Source organism: Falco rusticolus, chromosome W (genome assembly GCF_015220075.1).
Source record: "Falco rusticolus isolate bFalRus1 chromosome W, bFalRus1.pri, whole genome shotgun sequence".
Lineage (NCBI taxonomy): Eukaryota > Metazoa > Chordata > Aves > Falconiformes > Falconidae > Falco > Falco rusticolus.
In genome coordinates this window covers 9,139,710-9,155,203 of record NC_051209.1, presented here as the reverse complement: position 1 = coordinate 9,155,203, position 15,494 = coordinate 9,139,710, and the positions used below count along the sequence as shown (strand labels likewise).

General features: G+C 45.0%; 2 protein-coding genes, 2 long non-coding RNA genes and 3 other non-coding genes across 12 annotated transcripts in view; 6 read left to right on the top strand and 1 right to left on the bottom strand.

Annotated features, from left to right (window-relative positions):
- Positions 1-606: 606 nt before the first annotated feature.
- Positions 607-1,224, bottom strand: LOC119140768. Its single transcript, XR_005101704.1, has 2 exons — positions 1,122-1,224; positions 607-658 (listed from the first exon to the last, which is right to left on the bottom strand). It is a non-coding gene; the product is annotated as an uncharacterized LOC119140768 (long non-coding RNA).
- On the top strand, positions 1,179-4,845 carry LOC119140759 (60S ribosomal protein L17-like). Of its 4 annotated transcripts, none has more exons than XM_037372334.1 (7): positions 1,179-1,291; positions 1,655-1,707; positions 1,795-1,835; positions 2,930-3,064; positions 3,367-3,465; positions 4,045-4,236; positions 4,745-4,839. In XM_037372334.1, the coding sequence occupies exons 2-7, from the start codon at positions 1,668-1,670 to the stop codon at positions 4,790-4,792; spliced, it is 555 nt and encodes a 184-aa protein (XP_037228231.1). In that variant the 5' UTR covers positions 1,179-1,291; positions 1,655-1,667; the 3' UTR covers positions 4,793-4,839. The 4 variants fall into 4 exon arrangements, with proteins under 4 accessions (XP_037228231.1, XP_037228230.1, XP_037228232.1 ...); XM_037372333.1 differs by having other exon boundaries at positions 1,291-1,408; positions 4,745-4,841; XM_037372335.1 differs by lacking the exon at positions 1,179-1,291 and adding an exon at positions 1,469-1,584 and having other exon boundaries at positions 4,745-4,841.
- On the top strand, positions 1,496-1,563 carry LOC119140944. Its single transcript, XR_005101791.1, has one exon. It is a non-coding gene; the product is annotated as a small nucleolar RNA SNORD58 (small nucleolar RNA).
- LOC119140942 lies at positions 3,813-3,879 on the top strand. Its single transcript, XR_005101789.1, has one exon. It is a non-coding gene; the product is annotated as a small nucleolar RNA SNORD58 (small nucleolar RNA).
- Positions 4,322-4,385, top strand: LOC119140943. Its single transcript, XR_005101790.1, has one exon. It is a non-coding gene; the product is annotated as a small nucleolar RNA SNORD58 (small nucleolar RNA).
- Positions 4,846-5,119: 274 nt separating the features above from the next.
- Positions 5,120-8,008, top strand: LOC119140763 (UPF0729 protein C18orf32 homolog). 2 transcript variants are annotated; one of them, XM_037372339.1, is made up of 3 exons: positions 5,120-5,214; positions 6,923-7,175; positions 7,819-8,008. In XM_037372339.1, the coding sequence occupies exons 2-3, from the start codon at positions 6,948-6,950 to the stop codon at positions 7,891-7,893; spliced, it is 303 nt and encodes a 100-aa protein (XP_037228236.1). In that variant the 5' UTR covers positions 5,120-5,214; positions 6,923-6,947; the 3' UTR covers positions 7,894-8,008. The 2 variants fall into 2 exon arrangements, with proteins under 2 accessions (XP_037228236.1, XP_037228237.1); XM_037372340.1 differs by lacking the exon at positions 5,120-5,214 and adding an exon at positions 5,254-5,557.
- Positions 8,009-11,555: 3,547 nt separating this feature from the next.
- Positions 11,556-15,494, top strand: part of LOC119140765 — a 46,855-nt gene continuing 42,916 nt past the window's right edge. Inside the window, exon 1 of one of the 2 annotated variants that reach the window (XR_005101700.1) lies at positions 11,556-11,776. This is a non-coding gene — a long non-coding RNA (uncharacterized LOC119140765). The remainder of the gene's footprint in view (positions 11,777-15,494) is intronic. The other variant, XR_005101701.1, reaches the window with a different exon arrangement.

The window sequence follows — 15,494 nt, the reverse complement described above, 5'->3', positions numbered from 1 at the left end:
ATGACGATGGAAGCACTAATTGGTGAAAATAGATCTCAAATATCTCAGAGGAAGCATCTGTGCCCAAAAGCTAGTGAGTTCTTGTGAGCATGGGCTCCTGACTTTTTTTTCATGGGAACTTTCTATATAAAAAGAAGGAATAGTATTTGCCTGCATCCCAGCAGGTTTCCCTGCTTTGAGATCAGTACATAAAAGTTACTTAGAGACTTTGTAGAAAGCAAAGGCACACTTTGAGGCAGTAGATGGAGAGCTGCAGTGACAATTAGAGCTCTACAGTTTCCAGCCACATAAGTATCTGCGATAGTTAAAATATTTTCCTCCTCACATCTGGGTGAAATTCTGGCTTCCAAGCTTTGGGGATTTTTACCACTAAAGAATCGATCCAAGAACAGCCTCCTGGTCTGAGCATTTGCACAGGCAGCAAGTTCTTGCTCTGCTTATTTCTAAGCGCAGAACTGAACCTGTAGTTGTCCGTGCCAGGGAGGTGCCTGGACAGAGGGTGCTGGCCACTCGCGGAGGTGTTTTTCTTGTTTTTCACTGTCAAACTTTCCTCAACAAGCCTTTTGCTGAAGCTGGGTGCCACTTCCAAGAAGCCTTTTGTTTTTATTGAACAGCTGCTTTATCAAATATCCCAGACAGTTCCAGTTGCGGACGCAGCCTAAAATGGGGCAAGAAGTATCATTATTTTCACAAGCCTCTGATTTATTTATTTATTTATTTATAGGAAAGGCGCAATAAACACCAGTTGCAGTGCGTAAGGATGGATCTCTGCGGTGTCTCCCAGGCAGCTCTGTGAAGCGACGTGCTCCCCTCCCCTCATCCTGAGCTGCCACCTAGCTGCGGCCCGGGGCCCTGCTCCCTGGCCTGGGCTCAACCCGCCTCAGCGCTGCCTGCCCCCGGCTTTGCCCCGGGAGCTAACGAGGCCGCGGCCCCGCCGCGGGACCGGTTTCCCTGGGGGGAAGAGGCCCTTCCCTCACAGCAGGGGGCCCACCGCCATTTTGCGGAGGTAGACCCGGGGCTGCGGGGAGCCCCGCAGCGGTGCTTGCCTGCCCTCACGTTCCCGCACGCCGGAAGGAGGACGCGGCCGGCGCACGGGAACGTTCTCTTTTCCAATCTCATACCCGCACGCGAGGCTGTGCCGCCCTGACCGGCCTCTCGCTTGCCCGACGGTCCCTCCGGCCACCCTCTGTCCCACGCTCGGCGCCGCGCTTCCGCGACGCTCCCTGGCCCAGATTCCGCCGGCGCTCTCGCGAGAGCTGGGCGGCACCCTCTTCCCCGCCGCCGCCCTGAGGTGAGCAGCCATAGCGGACGGGCGGGCAGCCGGCCCTATCTGGCCTCATCCCGCCCCGGTCGCCTTGGGGAGGTGCTGAAGGGGTGAGGGCTCGGTCCGCCTCCCCGGACGCCCTCGGTATTTGCGGGGCTGGCGCAGGGGGAGGGTGGGATGGCGATGGCGGAGCTTGGGGGTGGCTGGCGGCGGTGAGGTGGAGGCAGGCCCCAGAGCGAGGTCTTTCTTAGGACACCTTTGGATCAAGCTGTGAAAAGAAAGTGTAACTTCTGATCAGCCCCTTCAGTCGGCTGTCGGCGGTAAGGGGAACGATCCATGTTCTGTGTTAGAAGCTTCATATTGGTGGGGTTTTTAATTGCTTTTTTGCAGCTGAGCTCCCAAAATGGTGCGCTACTCGCTAGATCCGGAGAACCCTACGAAATGTGAGTTGTTTTTCGTGAGCGTTCGCGTAGGACGTCCCTAAAGCCATTGAGGTTTTAATTACAAAAGTTAGTCTTCTTTCTCTGCAGCATGCAAGTCACGGGGATCCAACCTACGGGTGCATTTCAAGGTAAGTCGTGTGCGTGTTGTAGGAAATGCAAATTCATTTGATACTGCTTTTTTTGGTTTTGTTTTTTTTTTCAGGAAGTGTATTTACTTTTCTGTGTCTTACGTAGTTACTTAAGGGTGGGAGCTTGGTTATGGCCCACGTTTGCTTTAGCTGCTTGTAATGGTTGTTTTCATCCCCAGGATCAAAGCCAAGATGATGTATCGTATAGCACTTTCTGTCTAATATAGATAATAAGATACAGTGGGAAAATAGTTGCAGTGAATTTAGTAGGAGGAATCAGGCCAGTGTTAGATGAGAGAGTTGTTTAACTTGTCTAATTCTGTGGTTGTTTGAAAGGAACGTCGAGATTGTCCAATTGTGCTGCCTTTCAGCATGACAGGGGCAGTGGTCATGGGGGCACAGGTTTCTCTGGGAAAGGTGTAGCTTGAATTCAGGACACGTTGAGTGAACCACAAACCCAAAGCTGAGCAAATGCTTTACTGCTAGGCGGTATATAATGCAGGTGGAGAGAGATTTCACTTATTTTGGTTAGTTTTGGGTAGGATTATAATTACTTTTGCATTTAGTGTGCTGCTTTAAGCACTGATACTTCATCTCTGATTTTTCTTTCTGAGCCTGTTCTCTCCCCTTTATAATTCCCTTGCAGAGATAGTTACATTGTGCATAGCTTGCTTTTGTAGCTTGTTTTCTCATTGCTTCCTCTGAGGTGCCATATGTGACATTTTAGAAGGAATTTATCCTTTGGGTTCCCGCTTTTTTGGATTAGCAGCCAAAGAGGAGCTACGAAAAGTATAAATACTTAAAGTTCTTTGTTTTGCTGGTTGGAAAGATATAGCCATCAGGTAAAAAAAGAAAGATATGCTAGAGATGCAAATTCAGGAAAGGAAGACATGCTGAGGGTTAGAAAAGTAGGTAGCGTAACCCAAAAAAGTATTGTTAATTATTCTTCATTCTTTAATTTTATTTTTTTTCTGTGAGTGCTTCTTTTAAACTGAGTTTGTAACAAAAAGAATAGGATCCAGGGAAGAGAGAGGAGCGCTTTTACTCGCGTTGTAACTTGGAGAGATGTGTTAATAGGAACTCTGTGTTGCTAGAATACTCGAGAGACTGCCCAGGCCATCAAGGGCATGCACATTCGCAAGGCCACCAAGTACCTGAAGGATGTCACCCTGAAGAAGCAGTGTGTTTCCTTCCGTCGCTACAACGGGGGAGTCGGTAGATGCGCCCAGGTGAGGTCCAAGGTGAAAATGTGGGATGGAGAATGTGGCTGCTTGAGAGAGAAAGATGATGTTGACATGGCGTGGAGAGTAGTTTCATTATCACTGATAATGTATTAAAATGTAAGCAGGAAAGAGCTACCCTTAATTCCAGTGCAGCAAGTATTGCATCTACTTGACCGTCAAGTTATTGATCAAATTTAATTATTTTGGTATGCAGCCTTAATAAAAGGGGATGTAGCAGCACCTTAACGGTATGTAAAGGGCAAGTTGTGCTGTACTGGCACAAAACCCCAACCCTTTTCTTCTTGTAGGCCAAGCAGTGGGGCTGGACACAGGGACGCTGGCCCAAGAAGAGCGCCGAGTTCTTGCTGCACATGCTGAAAAATGCAGAGAGCAACGCTGAGCTCAAGGTAAGCTGTGTAGATGTTACTAAATGTAAGGAATTGATGTCATGCTATGTCTCAGCACTCCAAACTCTGTGTCTCTAATGTGGAGGGCCAGATAAGGCCTGTTTTGTTGATGAAGCTGAGTTGTATAGAGGTGTACCATTAGTGTGAGTTAGAATTAGGCTTTGTGTGTGTGGGTTGAGTTAAAATGTGAGTAAGAATTTTTCACAGGGAGCTAGTTTGTGCGTGGTTATCAGCTGTTTAGAATAAATGTGGTTTAGAGCTCTTAAAACCTACAAAGTGAAATCTGTGGGCTCTTGGGTCAGTTTGTATCTTTGTAATACACTCTGTGTTTAACTTGATAACCTCGATGGTGGTGATGACTTATCTTAGGACACCTTTGGAATAACCATGAAAAGATAATTCCTTCTGAGCCATTGGCATCGTTGAAAATTCATTGTGAAATGTGGAAGAGTGGCTTGTGTTTCTCTTGACTCCTGCCATGCTCAACTGCTTTATTTGCCAGGGGTTGTTATTTACTTGTTTGTTTGTTTTGTTGTTGTATTTGAAAACTCACAAGTTTGATTTCCCCTTGCCCCGTAGGGTCTTGATGTGGATTCTCTGGTCATTGAGCACATCCAGGTCAACAAGGCTCCCAAAATGCGCCGGCGCACCTACAGAGCCCACGGTAGGATCAACCCCTACATGAGCTCTCCCTGCCACATCGAGATGATCCTCACTGAGAAGGAGCAGATCGTTCCCAAGCCAGAGGAAGAAGTTGCTCAAAAGAAAAAGGTGCCAAGCATCATATCCTTAGTCCTCTTTAGTGTCACTGTCAAGAAATCTGAGTGTTAAGAACTGCGTTTTTCAACTGGAAGGGTTGCTGTGATGACTATCTTAGGACACCTTTGGAATACCCATGAAAATAAGTTATTTCTGACAAACCTCAATATTTATTGTAAAGAAAACGTTGAGGACTTGGGGGCGGGGGGAAACACCCCTTGGTGATTTCTATTGCCCGGGTGGTTTGTTCTGCCCTCCCTCAGGGCAGTCGTGGTGAATCCCTGTGGTTCCTGTGTGCACAGTGGTGTGAGCTGTTAGGATAAAATTAGAGTTGACTGCCTCTAAGCAATGTAGTACTTGTAAGTCAGTGGCCTTACATGCAAGGGTGATCGTTTTGCAAACAGGCGAAGAAATTTCCAGCAATTCCTGGTACTACTTTCTAAAAGGTGCCTGTAAGCTTGGTTGTAAGGTGCTTTGGGAAGATGTAGATATAACGCTGTTCTCATCTCTTGTTTTTCAGATATCCCAAAAGAAGCTGAAGAAGCAAAAGCTTATGGCTCGGGAATAATTCTACTATAAGAGGTGTACTTAAATAAAATTATAAAGTTAAAAATTTGTGTGTGTTCTGGTCTGTCGAGGCTTTTGCTGGTGGTAGTGCCGGCAGCTCTGCTCAGTCTCAGGCCCGCCGGCGCCTGACGCGGGGCTGCGGCGGGCAGGGGGAGGTGTGTAGCTCCACCGTGTGGGCTGCTGCTGGCGGGCGCGTGTCCTTCGGCGGTAAAGCGAGGGGATTTGAAACGGAGCGAGCCGTTCGTCTGCGGGGCCCTGCGGTCGGGCCCGTACCGCCGGCACCGGGGGACTGGCGGGGGAGGGGCGTGCGGCCACGTGACGCGCGCCCCTCTGCCTCCCATTGGTGGCGAGGCTAACCGGAAGCTGGGGGGCGTTTCCGGTGCTGCGGCAGCCGGTAACGGCGCTGGGTCGCTGGCGAGTGAGGTGAGTGCAGGGCGGGGCCGGGTTGCGCCCCTGAGGGCCCCTCCGCGCTCTGTCGGTGCCCGGGCACGGCTGCCCGGCTGGAAGCGGCTGCCGGGCGGCCTCGCCTCGCCGTTCGCTGCCCTTCTCTGTGGCCGTAGCGGCTCCGTTAACCGGGAGCGGCCGGGGCAAGGCCTGGAGTATCACGGTTCATGTTGCGGTGTGGGGCACGTTAGTGTCAGCGCGTGTTTGGGAGAACCTCAACGATTCTGAAGATATCTGAGCTCCGGTCTTTGTGTCACCGGGAAGGGGAAGCGTCGCTGTCGTTTACCATACTCCGGGGAGACTGGCCCGGCTGCTGGGGAAGGTTCTAAGTCTCAACGCTGGCTTACAGGGAAACAGAATTAGAATTATTACATAAATCGGCTCTTCTAGACTAGGTCATCCTTTATGAAGAGGAGGAAAAAAAACCCAAACCCTTTTGTGTTTGTAGCCTTTTTTTCCCCCGTTTCCATAATAGTTGACTAATGAGTGAGTGAAACATAGCAAACAGACCAAATGTGCTTAAATTTGCGATGTCATGCATGTTCTCTCTAATGACCGTCACATATGGTGGCTTACAGAGAGAAACAAAAGCTCGAATCACAAAGAAATAAGCTTGCTATTAAAATGTGACCATTTGCCCTTTTACTAATTTTTTTCTTTTCCCCCAAAAAAATTAACTCCCTGCTAACCAGAGGGCAGCATCGCCAAATCACAGAAGAAAATAATAAATTGTATTTTACTATATTAATACTCAGTTGTTCCACAGAGCCTGGGGCTATAAAAAATCTTTAGGATAGTCTAAAAAAATCCCAAACCCTGAAACTCTGATCCCAAACAAATGTGTCTTCGTTCTCCATCCCAGAAAGCTTTTGTTTTGCTTGTTAACTTAAGAATTCAGGTGTCAGCAGCCCAGAAAGGAGGAATGTGAAGGGCAGAGTGTATCTTAATTTATTGCTTATCAGCACTGAAAGGCACAGCTCTAATCCTACTTAATTCCTCTCCCAGTTGCACCTTTCTGCCCCTGTGCTTTGGTTTTCGACTTATTTTTTTCCTTGCAGACTTCAGGCTGCCGTTTTTGGAGAGAGGGAAGGACTAATTTTCTAATAGGTTGGCCAATTGTCTGGGATTGGTGTGGGATCAAGTGATTCCTCCTGTGCAGGAGGAAGGAAGTCACCTATATTCTCCTTTTCTCAAACCCTGTCTAGGATTCTCTTTCCCTCTCCCGCGGCCCTGCCCTTCAGTGGTAGCAGGGCATTAGATGGATTGGAGTCCTGCCATTTCATTTCACCTTAAATAAATAGAGAATGAGAAAAATAAACCTTTTGGACCCTCTGTTATAGTGTAGTAAGAACTGGGCTAACATCTGCGGCTCGCTGCTTAAACCGTTTTTGTGTGATTTAAGCAAAAATGCTTATTTATTAACTTGTTTTTCTGAGTTCCTGCTGTAGGACTGACAAATTAATAGCAAACTCCTCTTTTGTTAAAATGTTGAGAACATTTCCTTTGTTCAGGACTTAAAACACTGGAACACACAGCATTTTTGAAACTTTAACAGTTAATATATAATTAAAAAATCTTTCACATTTGAATATCAACTGCAATCTATATTCATTATTTAAGTCTGTTTTCTTAGTTCGTGGCATGCAAACGCTGTCATCCTAACTTGTTGGTTTGTTTCCCTCACCAGCTTTGTTGCAGAACAAGAGGAAGCCATGGTGTGCATTCCCTGTATTGTCATTCCAGTTCTCCTCTGGGTCTACAAGAAATTCCTTGAGCCATATATCTATCCTGTTATCGCACCTTTCATTAAGCGTGTATGGCCCAAGAAAGCCATGCAAGAAACAACAGCCACAAAACAAGGTCAAGGAGGCAGCACTGGAAACCCACAGGCACCTTCAGCCATGAAAAGAAATCAGGAGGACAAACCTGCCATTTATAAAGTAAGATTAATGCATTTAGCTAATCAGGGAAACTCCAGATAAAGCACCCAGTAGTAGTTTGGGGTGGGCACCACAAATGAGTCAATAGTTGAGTGTTTTTACAGATGTTTTTGTGGCTATTTTCTTACGAAAGGAAGTTGCTGGTACTAAGCCAGCAAGAAATACTTCAAGACAGCTTCTGGTAGGTCATGGAAGGATAGAGAATTGCACCTGTTTGCTGGAACTGTTAATTTCTGGGGTTTTTTTAATGACTGGCTGTTCTTTCAGAGAAGGAAGAAGTCAAATAATTGGTACATCACACCAGATATGTGAAGCAAGATTAAAAAAAACCCCACTCTTCAGCCAGCTCTGCCACTCATAATGGCAAAAAATGTTTAGTGTGTGTAAAGAGTGCATTTATTATTTATCTCTTCTAACAAAATGTAAAGATTTGTGTATGTTGTCTCTGCCCTCATTCCCCCATCCTGCCCTAAAGCAATAATTATGTGTAAATCTAGAGAGACACCACCACTTTGGCTCTCGCTGCAGATTTCTTCACAGATCTTCACTGGCCTGGCTTGTAAAAGCCATTTTCAGCTGTTACTGTTTTGAATGTGTAGTCCTTTTTTGTCATCCCATGAACGATGCTGTCTTTTATTTGCAGTTTGAAAGCAATGGCGTTGCAAATGGAATTGCCGTAAAGAGATCCACAGAAGTTTCTGACAAGAAAACGGATTAAAGGAATTAATTCCTAAGGTTTTTATTCCCTTGTGTCCAATATGAACTGGTGATGTTTCTCTCACTTTGGGACTTTTTTCTTTGCACGTTAGCTGAATAAAAACCCTTATCACTTACAGGAGAGGCTCTCTTTTGCCACTAAAATGGCAGCTAGCACATTTCTTAAAGAACTTTAGTTTTCAACTATTTTATATTATTTTCCTCACTGGAACTACTTTTCATCTATAACCTATTTGGTGTGATTACAGTTTAGGTTAAATAACTTATGAGTAAATCTATCTTTGGATAACATTACTAACTGCACTCCTGTAACTTCTCACGGATGTTGTGTGGATCGTGTAGTAGAGAAGATGGGGATTGGAAAGCAGAAGTGAGGGAAAGTGGCCATGCTAGTTTATGATCGTTTTTGTCTCCATATCTTTGGATATTTCACCCATATTGTTACACCAAATCCTGCCCTATCCATCAGAACTTCACCTGGGAAAAGGTGGATGTAATTGTTGCTGTGGTGGGTTGGGTTTTCTAAACCAATCAATCCCCACCTCACCCTAAACAATAAATTCCTCTGCTACCACTACTGTCAAAGTTCATGCTCTGAATCTGAAAGCTGGGAACTTCTGGGGGTCTGAAATCACCTTGCAATGAGAAAGGAGTAAACCACCAGAGAAAGTCACTCTAGAACTGAGGTCATGCATGGCATCTTTCAGATAGCTATAGAAATGAAGATTTCTTGCACTTCTGAAGCTGAATGTATGTGTTCTTACACTGTAAGCATTGATGAAAAGATTGTCCCTTCTGTGCTTCCTGTCCCAGGGCAGGTAGCTTTAGCTGCCATTTGAAAATGTTGGGCTTCTCATAAACAGGCCCAAGTTTTGGAGTCTTATATTCACCTCTAACAGCTGTGAACATGACGAAAAGTAGAGCAAGAGCTGTACTGGGGCTCCTTTAATTTGTAAATGTATGCAGTTTGTAAAGTTACATAATTAATTATTTTGAGTTATTTAGGATATTACACAAGGAAATGCATCAGACAGTAACGTGGAAAATAAACTGTATAGTAAATGAGACTGCAGGCTGCACTAGGCTTCTAGCTGTGTGCCAGCACCATATTTAAACACCAGGCTTACTGAAAAGACTGCAAAAAGCAAAACGGGCAGATAATGTGAGTAAAATTATATCTCTGTGCTTTCTGGAATGTGTTTCAGTACTTGTATGAGCTGCAGTTATACAGTAAGGTGAGTAATCTACATCACAAGACTTCCCTGAATGAGGCACTTCATGGGAAGTCCTGGCAGGAGATTTGTGTTGCAGCTCTTCTGTTTGTATTCTTTTCCAAGCTTAGGTCAATAATCCTATTGTGTTGTGAATAGCAAAAAATCAGGTGAAAGCAAAAGAATTGCCTGAGCCTGGGCAGGGAGATCATCTGCTGGGATGGAAAGAAGTGCACAAGGCCTTGTTCAAGAAAAATAAGTAGACAGAAATTAAGGAAATCCCCATGTAAGAAAACAAGTTATATAAAGTAAATTAATTTTAACTAAGAAAATTTCCATGTTTGTTACTCACTAAAAGCAAGCTTTGCAAAAGGACTTGGGCACCTAATGATGACAGATAGACATATACCAGAATTTACTAGATTGAGTAGCAGCTTCGTGTACACTGAAGACTTATAGAAAATTGCAGAGTAGGCATCCTCAGGGGCCAAAGTACTTCTGCAGATCTAGTCCTGAGATCTTCAGCATTAACACTGTCTGGTTTTGTTTAAATACTATTGAGGAAGAATGAAGAAATCAATATGTGAAAATATTTGAAAAATTATCATTGAAATCTACTAATTTAAAATATTTTTTCTTTATGGGAAGGTCTAAATGTGACGTGTGATGGCTTGCAGAGGTAGCTGGATGCCAAGGACTTAAACTTAATTGAAATACATCTTTAAAAACCAGCAACTACATGCAAAATATTCTTAAATAAAAGCTGAGAAAGTTTTATGATGCCGATCATTTTGATGGACCCGATTCTGCAAGCAAAGGAAATTCTGGCAAGTTAAATAGAACATGATCAGCCTCTAAGGATGTCTAAACTGATAATGAATTTTGTGCAAAATGATCTTTATTTAGATGTGTTTGTAGAGCACAATTAAATTCTATCCACAAAGCTGATCTAACGACAGGATTACAATATGCTGTTATTACCCAAATGTAGCAGTCACGCCCCAGGCCTCTGGGTGCTGTTGGGCATGCTGCTGAGGTTCAGTTCTCAGAGTCATTCCTTCTTCACCTCTGTACAATGCAGAACATTACTGCTGAAAGAACAGTCTTTTCAGAGGCTGCAGGTAAAGGAAATGAAATTTAAATTAGATTTAGATTAACTAAATTGCCATCAATGAGAACTAATTCTGTTTCATTAAACTGCTTGAGACATGAAAGAAGGGATTATCTTTCTTGTGCAGTTTTCTTGATTGATAGAACATGCTTACTGTGATAAATGACTTAGTCCCAAAATAGGATTGCAATCAAAGTTTGCATTTTATTAAGCAAATAGAGGCAAGCAAACAGCACTGGGTGCGCCGGGAGTCTCCGCTCCACCAAGATGCGCACTGTACAAGATTTATTTTTGGTTTATATTTCCTAAACTAATACATATTCATAGCTATTTCTAAGAAAGGGTTGGTTTATGTAAATGGATCCTTGGAATAGGCATGTACTTCATGGCGCATGCTCTTTCTATCTCCGAGGGTCGTCTTAACTCCTATCTGGTGGTCGGTGGATGAAGTCAGCAGTCTTCCTCGGCTCACCCTTAGGATGACCCTAGATTTTACGCATGCGCCCTGTAAACTTCTCTTACTTAACACTGTGCGGTTAGCAGCCAAGCCAGTTTTAGCCAGCATATCAGGGTGTGTAACCAGATGTCTTTTGTAAGATACAGGAACTAGCTACGTAGCCAGATGTTCTTTGCAAGATACAGGAACTATATACATTGATCACTCTGTTTTTCTTAAGCGTGTGGTTATACAAGGGTATGTAAGACAGAAGGTTACATTTCATCATGCGGTCCTAGCATTGTTCTATATTGACACGAATCAAATGAACACATTTCACACTTACTGAACCAAATCATATTTTGGGTTTCACAGACTGCCATTATTTCTGCCTTTCAGTGAACACAACTGCAGTAGTTTAATTGAAATGGTCTAGAAGACCATGTTTGCCACAGTGATTCTCTTGCTTTGGAAACCTTTTGAGATCATAGTGCTGTAGCTCTCTTTCATTGTTGTATTTGAAACATGAGTTCTTTGAAATGCTATGAATACATGTATTGATATGTAGCTAGATGTAGCAACGCATGTATTTTCCACTTCAGAGATGGAGGTTACCAGAGGCACAAGCAATGCACTAAGCAGGACCGTGGCGTTAAATCCTTCCTCCCTCAGTCACTTGGTCCAACTTTCTCCAGTTACCTCACGCCTTACTGACGAACGGCGGGCCACAGGGGCTGTGGTAGCCAGCCTGTGTCCCCAGCCTCCCCACCTTCTCGAGAGAGGCCTCTTACCGGCAGGAGGCCGCTACTCGGCGGAGCGGCAGCGGCGGCTGGGTCGCCTCATAGCGGACTGCACTTCCCGGCGTGCCCCGCGGCGGAGCCCGCCCTCAGCCCCTGCCGGCGCTGCACGCCTATGCCCTGCGGCGCGTTGGCGACGCGGGAAGTGGATGGGGGTCGTCGGCAGTGTCCCCGCGGCGCGCGGCTGGGAGCCGGTGGAGGGGCGCGGGCCCGCTGAGGGGAACGGGCTGGGCGGCCCCGTGGCGGGAGCTCTCCCGGTTTGGCGGGTTGAGACGCCCGTACTGGTCGCTTCCTGCCGAACGTCATTGTGGCGCGGTGCCGCTGACGAGGTAAGCGGGGGCCGCGGCGGTACCTGCGAGGGTCGGTCGGTGGGTGAGTGAGCGGGCGTACCTCAGTGGCTCTGCCCCGGCTCCCCTCAGCGCCGGCTCGGGTAGCTGCTCTGCTGGGGCCCTGGCCCCGCTATGTCCCCGCCCGGGCTGGGGGCTGCGCGTCCCCCCCCCCTCCCCTCCGTCCCGCCCCGCTACCCGCTGTTAAGGCTTTGGGGTCCCTCCAGGGCCCTGAGCGGTGCCCGCCGCTCCTTCACAGGCGGTCAGAACCCGAACGAGAGAGGGTCGTACCTCTCTTCCTTGTTCTGTACTCTTAATGACATTTATTAATAATGGAAAGACTGTAAAATGGCTTATTTTCCCTTCTGATTTGGTGAATCAGAGGGTTTTTTATGGTGTTGGGTGGTTGCTGCAGGGTAACGGGTATGCTCAGGCTCATGCTGCCTCCGGGTTACTCTGGCTGGTTTGTTTTCATACTTCTGAAGGGTGGTGTTTATGGAGAGTGGAAAATGCTTTACTTAAAAAGAGTATTTTTATCTTAATTGACATCAGGTGTTGTCTTGTGTGCTTTTGTGCCAAAGACTATTTATTATTTTTTTAATACTTTGTGTTGAGTGTAGCTGGTTCATCAAGCTGTAATCTCGTTTCTTTCCTTGTGTGTGTCATTATCCCATGCTGGGCTGCAGTTGTAATCGTTTGAGGTATTTGTAGAAGTAAGCAGACTGCTAATATTTCCTGCATTGAGCACTTTCTGAGTGCAGAGCAGTGGAACAAAGCTCCCGGGTGGTTGGGTCCAGTTTCCTAATGCAGGCCACTGGGCTGTGCAATCCCCCATATTGTCAATTCTCAAGTAAAAACTGTTGAAGTGGCTCTAGTTGGGGTGACTTTAAAAGTGTTGGTGCTCTTCAGATGGCCGGGAGCTCAAGAAGGCTGCCTCCTGTCCTCCCCTTGGGCTGTTTCTTCGTGCTGCAGCTGCATCATCAGAAGCCTGTGGACAGCCCAGGGAGCGATGGACCCTACTCGGCACTCTCACCTGGCTGAAGCAACCATCAGCTCCTCCTCTTCCAGTCCTATGCTGACGTTTTACTAGCACAGCTTCTAGCGCTTAGTATTTTGTGATAAATTCGATATAAAAGTATTTATAGCAAATTAATGCTAGTCTTTAGATGGTTCTGCTGCTTCCACTGATTTTTACCAGATGAGTAGGAAGATCACAGGGTGTTTTTAACATGCTGATGACTAACAGAAGATACTAAAAGTAAATTCTGTTTGGTTGCTGATGAACTGTTGTCAAAGTAGATGCCTAAAGATGATAACTGTATTTCTTCAAAGTGTATTCCCTAGACACAGGGGTCCTCAAACTTTTTCACCAGGGGGCCGGCACGCGGATGAAGTGGCAGGCAGTCATCTGCAGCTGCTTGGTTTCCCCCCCAAACCCTCGGCAGGGGGGTCTGTAAATACCGGGGGCTGGATTGAGGACCCTGGGGGGCTGTATCCGGCTCGCTGGCTGTAGTTTGAGGACCCCTGCTCTAGAGTGGAAAGCCTGTTGCTCCTTGGAGGAATTGCACGCTTTGGCAAGTATAATTTCATTTGCAGTAGACCCTGGAGGTAGGCGATATAAATCATGATGTGCAGTATAATTTAAAACTAAGGATATATACAAACCAGATTTGGCCTTCTGTACAACATGCATTTTTTATGTTGTAGATAGATTTCTAGCAGTAGGAAACATTTAAAGCAGAGACAAATGGCTCTGTCGTAAAAATATGCATAATACCCAATTGTGGGAAGAGTACAGATGCCAGAATAATTGTATAACTATTGAAATATAGTGAAATATACCAGTATTAAAAAACCCGCAGACCTTTTAATGAGCATCTGAGTATCTCTTTGAAGCTTAAAAGGTAGTTGAATTTTTTTTTGAAACATCGCTTTGGACATTAGGCAAGTTTTATTTATGTCTGAGAGTGAAATGGGGAGTCTTCAAAACAAGATTATCATTCACCACAAGCATAGATTTGCTTATTGGTGTCCAGTGCTGTAATGTAACATTTTCATATTTTTGAGAACTGTGTATCAGATGTTTTTCTTCTGGGGCAAAAGGTTGGAACAGTTAAAAGGAATGGCGTTTTTACATCAGGCTTTTTTTTGATCTCTTGTAACTTTACAGAAAGACAGTTTGAGCAAGCCCTGCCTCCCCTGCCATGAGTCAGTAGTTCCAGTTCAGGACAAGGCTGTGAAGGTGACTAGTCATTCATCTGAAATAAAATATTTTGACATAAGCAAGCAGGTATCTCCTTTGGGATCAAAATTTGTAGTAGATTTTATCGCCGCAACAGTAACTTGTTGGTTAGTGATTATATGTTATTATAAAGAATGAAAGAAAATGTGTGCTAGGTTCCTGTGATGGCACTGAGAAAATACACAAGCTGTACATCTTGGTCTTACTTACAGAATTTAGTTTTTTATTTTTCTGTCACCTCCCTTTCAGAACACTTTATTAAAAATCAGCAAACTATGGCATTGCCGTTGGGTGAACTGGCAAAGACAAAGGTGATTTATAGCATCTCTTGTTGAGCAGTTTGGTCAATGACCACAGTGTCTGGGCTTGCTCACATTTGATTTCTTCTGCTTGAAATACGCTACCTAAGAAGGTCTTGAAAAACTCCTTTTTCAGCTGTGAGCAGGACAAGTGTCCTGTAGATGGGATGTGAAGTAAGCAGATTGTGCTCTTCAGAATTAGGCTTTTATTGACGATTGGCTCCCACGTAAAATGCATGTGGAAAAGGAACTGGAACAGAAAACATAGTATATCATCAGTAGTTTTTTCAGCTGCTGTTTGCCTTCCCTATGAGAGGCCTTCTTTGCCTGCAGTAAATCTATCAAGATTAATCACTTCTGCTATGTGCAAGACTCTAGGCTTCAGTGGAACCTCTAAGGACTGTACTAATGTCACTGCAGTGCTGCTTTGTTCAGGCTCTTGCTATAGAAGAGGAAGGCACTAGAACAAGTTACCGGCTAGGAGGACCCAAAAAGATGCTGTGTGTGTTCATCTAGCCAAGTAAACAGTGGACAAGTCAGAAAATTGATATTGAGAGCTATCTAAAGACCTTAAGATGGGGTTTTCTTTATTTTTCTTGTATTTGAGCATTTTGTGGACTGCTTCATAATTGTGTATTTCTTATTGTTGTCAAAGTACATCTGTCCTTAAGGTATTGAGCTTTAAGGAAACATACTGTGGTACCTGGTAAATGGTTAGTGTGCTGTGCTGGTGCAGAAATGTATTAAAGGGTTGTAGATATGGCAGAGACTTTCATGCCCCCAGACAGTAGCCATCAAATTGGTAGAGTCTGAAAAATAGTGGGTAGAGGAGAAATAGAGAATTTGACCAATATCTAGAAAGCTATGAAGGGTAGCGTTTGCCCCCAGGTTGCAAAGGTTCTCTAAAAGCTTGTCTGTTTTATTTTTTTGCAAAAAACATCTTGACTTTCTCCTACTTTGCACAAACATTTTTTTTCTTGTGGTGTGTGTTTTTGTCTGGTTGGTTTTTTTTAAAAAAATTTTGGTGCTTGTATGTGGCTGAACACTTTTATTGTGGAAGAGAGGTGTGAGTAAAGGGGATTGGAGGAAGGAGTGCTCACCATATATGCAGTAGGAAAGGGGAGGAAAATTGCAAATGGGGACAGTGAAAAGTGAAATGAGCAGAACAGTCTTTCCTGCA

Bases quoted from the DNA above. Each gene is read 5' to 3' on its own strand.
- LOC119140759 (XM_037372333.1), top strand. From the start codon at position 1,668: ATGGTGCGCTACTCGCTAGATCCGGAGAACCCTACGAAAT. The intron at 1,708-1,794 runs GTGAGTTGTTTT...CTTTCTCTGCAG, and splicing joins TCCGGAGAACCCTACGAAAT to CATGCAAGTCACGGGGATCC. The intron at 3,065-3,366 runs GTGAGGTCCAAG...TTCTTCTTGTAG, and splicing joins GAGTCGGTAGATGCGCCCAG to GCCAAGCAGTGGGGCTGGAC.
- LOC119140763 (XM_037372339.1), top strand. From the start codon at position 6,948: ATGGTGTGCATTCCCTGTATTGTCATTCCAGTTCTCCTCTGGGTCTAC. The intron at 7,176-7,818 runs GTAAGATTAATG...TTTTATTTGCAG, and splicing joins ACAAACCTGCCATTTATAAA to TTTGAAAGCAATGGCGTTGC.